General features: G+C 42.5%; 1 protein-coding gene across 1 annotated transcript in view; it reads right to left on the bottom strand.

The window, feature by feature from the left end:
• The window catches only part of LOC134459680 (cytochrome P450 27C1), a 20,832-nt gene that overhangs the window by 15,136 nt on the left and 696 nt on the right, over positions 1 to 5,000 (bottom strand). The window contains exons 2-3 of the mRNA XM_063212062.1: positions 1,581 to 1,771; positions 931 to 1,130 (exon numbers count right to left, since the gene is read on the bottom strand). Coding sequence (XP_063068132.1) covers positions 931 to 1,130; positions 1,581 to 1,771 — 391 coding nt within the window. The remainder of the gene's footprint in view (positions 1 to 930; positions 1,131 to 1,580; positions 1,772 to 5,000) is intronic.

The raw sequence follows: 5,000 nt of genomic DNA, 5'->3' as shown, positions 1-5,000 counted from the left end.
GCACAATTAGAATACAATAATGTTAAGAATAAAAGTGAAGACAACAACACAAGTAAGTAAACATCACTTTGATACTCAGTTAACATCCTCACTGCAAGATGATCTGTACGATTTCTTCTGTCATTGTCATTGTAGTGTGAGAAATACAACTGCAAGCTGATTTGATTAGACGGAATTCTGCTTTAAGCCTTGAGGTGTGATCCATCCTCCATGGTGTATTTGAAATGGTGGTAGCCTATTACAGTATATTGTATACAGTATACTGTACACTGCGCCTAGATGTATTGAAGAAGAGGTTATAAATACTGTACTATTAAATACTATGCCACCTCCCCTCCATGGCGTATTTGAAGAAGAGGTTTTAAATACTACACTATTAAATTGAATACTATGCCACCTACCCTCCATGGCGTATTTGAAGAAGAGGTTTTAAATACTACACTATTAAATCAAATACTACGCCACCTACCCTCCATGGCACATTTGAAGAAGAGGTTTAAATACTGTGCTATTAAATACTATGCCACCTCCCCTCCATGGCGTATTTGAAGAGGAGGTTTTAAATACTACACTATTAAATTGAATACTATGCCACCTACCCTCCATGGCGTATTTGAAGAAGAGATTATGAATACTGTACTATTAAATACTACGCCCCCTACCCTACATGGCGTATTTGAAGAGGACGTTATAAATAAATAATGTACTATTAAATACTACGCCGCCTACCCTCCATGGCGTATTTGAAGAAGAGGTTATAATTAAATACTGTACTATTAAATACTACGCCACCTACCCTCCATGGCGTATTTGAAGAAGAGGTTATAATTAAATAATGTACTATTAAATACTACGCCACCTACCCTCCATGGCGTATTTGAAGAAGAGGTTATAATTAAATACTGTACTATCAAATACTACGCCACCTACCCTCCATGGCGTATTTGAAGAAGAGGTCGTTGAGGTTGAGGACGGTGAGCTGGTCGGGCTGCAGGGTGCGGAGGTGCCTGATGCGGCCCACCAGGTCGCCCACCACCTGGCTCACGTCGTCAGAGAAGGCGGCCACGTCACGGGGGCGCATGATCAGCTGGCGGAGCACGCTGCGCATCTTCAGCCAGTCCTCGCCCTCGCTGTACACACACACACACACACACACACACACACACACACACACACACACACACACACACACACACACACACACACACACACACACACATTTGCAGTTTGAGTTACACACAAATGGAAATCTTGAACACCAGCAATGCCAAGACCTGAAAATGTGCTTATGAGTGAAATGTGTGCGATTAGCATGGCCTGCACGCATGGAGCATTTTTGTTTTGTTTACATAGTGCAGTCGACATACATTTGAGGATGAACTTTGAACTACACTTTGCTCCTCTGCATGTGTGTGTGTGTGTGTGTGTTTAGTAGTGTGATGCCTCATCTGTGTGTGAGTCTTGTGGCTTCTCTGCCAGAACTCTGTGTATGTGTGTGTGTGTGTATGTGTGTGCGCGTGCATGTGTGTGTGCGTGCGAGCGCATGTGTTGTCTCTGTTGTCTACGTCCCGGTCACTCACGCGGAGATGAGTCCGTTGGAGCGTCCCCTGAGCTCGCGGTACTCGTGCCAGGACTCCATATTGGCCCTCTGGGGCGCCACCCCCTCGGCCCTCAGCACCTGAGCCACAAGGTCGCGGTCCGCGATCGACACCACCAGCTGCGGCCCGAACCGCGACTTGAAGATCTTCCCATACTTCTGACTGTGCTCCATCTGGTATACAGTACAGCAGGCAGAGGAGAGAAGAGATACATACTAAATAAGGTAAGCGTACCCATTAAGCCAATGTACCCTTTAAGCCCACTCAGACTTTTCACTTTTCTACTGAAAAATCTCCATATTGTACTTTGAAATATTCATCAACTCAGTGATAAACATTGAGAAGAGAGGTAAATCTTACTATTTAACAAATCATTTCACAAAAAAAAGTATGTGAAGATGATTGAAAAATAAAGAAATTTAGATTTTGGTGGGCTTAATGGGTACGCTTACCTTATTGCATATGCCTCAAAATCAAAAATGGCTCATTTAACACATGCTTAAATATCTATCATACATGGCTGAAACAAGACCGGAAGACCTTGTTGTATTTCTGGATGTGCTCCAGTTCACAGGCGGGGAGAGTAGAGCAGAATAAAGACATTTCACTAACCCTGAAGGAAATCAACACCTTTGCACAGAGCCTCTGGAGCCCAATTGCCTCCAAAATTGCAACGATCAAGTCTTAACCGGTTGCTTAAAAGGCTCTCTGTAATATCCTAGCAGTGTTGTGCTATGATGTAGTTGAGTCTCTTAAACAAAGAGTGAAAGGGCCCGTTTGTACAAAGGGGCTATTGGCGAACAGCACAAGATACAATACAACACATGCACACATGTGCACAGCACATAGTATAGTATGACACGTTCGTTTACATGTGCAAGGCCCTAAGAGAGGCTTAAAAGGTGTTGGCGTATTTCTGACTATGCTCTATCTAGAGGAGAAGAGTAGACATAAGAAGAGCAGGAAAGACAGTACAATTACATGTACATTACACTAGTTGATATGAAATGCTGATATGACAAGTTGTGCAATGATATCTTGCCATACTTCTGACGTCACTCTATCTACCCATGAGGAGAGGAGAGCACTGTCCTTCAAAGGGGAAGTGCCGTAACTACGCCAGCATTGAAACTGAGAAAACATCCATCAAAGTTTTGGTACTAGGTTGGATATTGTAGGAACTGCAAATTTGACATAGCAACATCTCTAAAACAGGACACGTTTGGACCATACAGATTTGTCACAAGATAAAGGAGGAGTTATGAAGACCATTTTCAGTGTGAACCCAATTTTGACATAATAGTTACTGTACATAAGTAGGCATTACATTCACGTGGCATTATCCAAATCAATCCAGATGATCTCAATATGGTTCCTACAGGTTAAGAAATCTGAACCTGCATCCTTCTCATTCCTAACCCAACCCCCAAACAATAAGACCATAACACTGTGTCGTCCCTGATGAAGGCGTAAGCCGAAAAGTTGGTCTTACTAAATGTAACTGCATGAAGTTCCAAGTGTGCGACGACCATTCTTTTCTTCAAGTTGAGACCATTCCATATTCAACCGTTCCATCCAAACATTGTAATGCTAAGTAAGATCATTTTCTGATTAATACTTTTGTTTCAGGGTTCATAAATGCAGTTATTGTGATGCCAATAACTCTTTTCATTACCAACATGCTTAAACCTTTGATGTTGGATGCTGAATATAATTCAGCATTAACCCAGGTGCCTGTGGAAAAATTACACCCGTCAAGGTGACTGGTGGGTTGACATATTTCACCCACCAAAGGCCAAATTCACCCGTCATTGGCAGGTGGACGGGTGCTTATTTCCACACCACAGGTGCGAACAATAGAAAACGTGGAGATCCTAAACGGCTCACTCCAATTCACACCTTGACATGTGACTCCTCAACAGAAACAATATGGTTGAGTTGTCAGCATTTGGACTTTGATGGAGTGTGACAAAAACAGCTCGAAAGCTCCGTAAAGAAGTTCAATTGTTGACAACTTCACATAATTGACCTTCAGTAAAGGAACCCAAGAACACCATGATCAATTGTGTCTAATCAATTGAGTCAATATTCAGCCAGGTCACATCAGTCAATTGGGATATGCTGAGTCAGCATATGGATCTCATTTTGGAGCTTGCAAAATCCAAACTCCAGTGAGAAGTCCAATTGCAAACAATTCTTGCAAACTCTCTTGACTTTCAGTACAAAACTACATAAACCAAGGCTGACCCTCAAAAACCGAGGACTTCTGACAGCCTGGTCACCCAAAGTAGTCACATGAAGCCCTATTGTGTCCTAAACTCATCTCACATGGAGTAGAAAAATACTGCACTCTCTTTATTAAAATATTTAACATGGTGCATAAAATATTTGAATAAAGAGAGCATTTTTTTTCACTACGGCGATGTGTTTCTTCGGCCTAAAGTCATCCAAGACTGTGACTAAGTCTGAGCATGTCTAGGTTGGAAGCTCACCCCATCTCACCCCTGACCATTTGAGTATTACCATCAAGCTTACGGCTACTCCTTGGGTACTACTCCTAGCCCAAAGCTGATATGACTTGGCTTTCACACTCTCTTGGACTGGATTATACAGATTATACACAGGAGCCGAGTGTGTGGGTAAACTGAGATTATGGTCAGTCCCTCTGAACTCTCCTCAAATCAAGGATACTTAAGTAATTAGGCATGTATTAGCTCTACTTTGCCGCTTTGCTTTGAATTACGATAAATTCACAGTCTTGGCCCTGCTGTGGCTCAAACGGTAGGGCACTGCACTGCTACACCGGGGACCCAAGTTCGATTCCGGCCCGGGGTCATTTCCAGATCCTTCCCCATCTCTCTCTCCCATTCGCTTGCTGTCTCAATCTCACACTGTCCTGTCAATAAGGGCATAAAAGCCCCTAAAAAAAAATTCACAGTCATAGCTGCACTGAAACAAATGGAGATATGAGGACAGCAAAACTCCACACGGCAGAGCAGGGTGGACTTATTTATTGTCCATTAAATTCTACTAACAGGACAGCAGTCCTGGAGCAGCAATCCTGTTATTCCATTGTACCCAATGGGCTGAACGTTGTTGTTCCTGTTGGGCTATGATAGGTTCTGTTTTTTTTACTACACACTGTCCTACTGTGTAATGTTTTCTGTAGTTTATAAAACTAATGCTGCCCATTCACTGTTACCTTTTTCATGAATAGGGGCCTACTTGCCACCACCACCAAATTCTAAGTATTCAGACTGGGAAAATGGCACTTTTCCTGCATGAAAAGGGGATCTTCTCTATTCTCCATTTTGAATTCCCAGAAATAGACTTTTTTGTAACTGTGATATTGTAGTAGCCCCCTAGTATTATAAAAACTGCAGTTTTACTGCTATGCCTGCA

The sequence above is a fragment of the Engraulis encrasicolus genome, chromosome 12 (genome assembly GCF_034702125.1).
Source record: "Engraulis encrasicolus isolate BLACKSEA-1 chromosome 12, IST_EnEncr_1.0, whole genome shotgun sequence".
Classification (NCBI taxonomy): domain Eukaryota; kingdom Metazoa; phylum Chordata; class Actinopteri; order Clupeiformes; family Engraulidae; genus Engraulis; species Engraulis encrasicolus.
The sequence above is the reverse complement of the archived record's forward strand: the minus strand, read 5'-3'. Positions and strand labels throughout refer to the sequence as shown.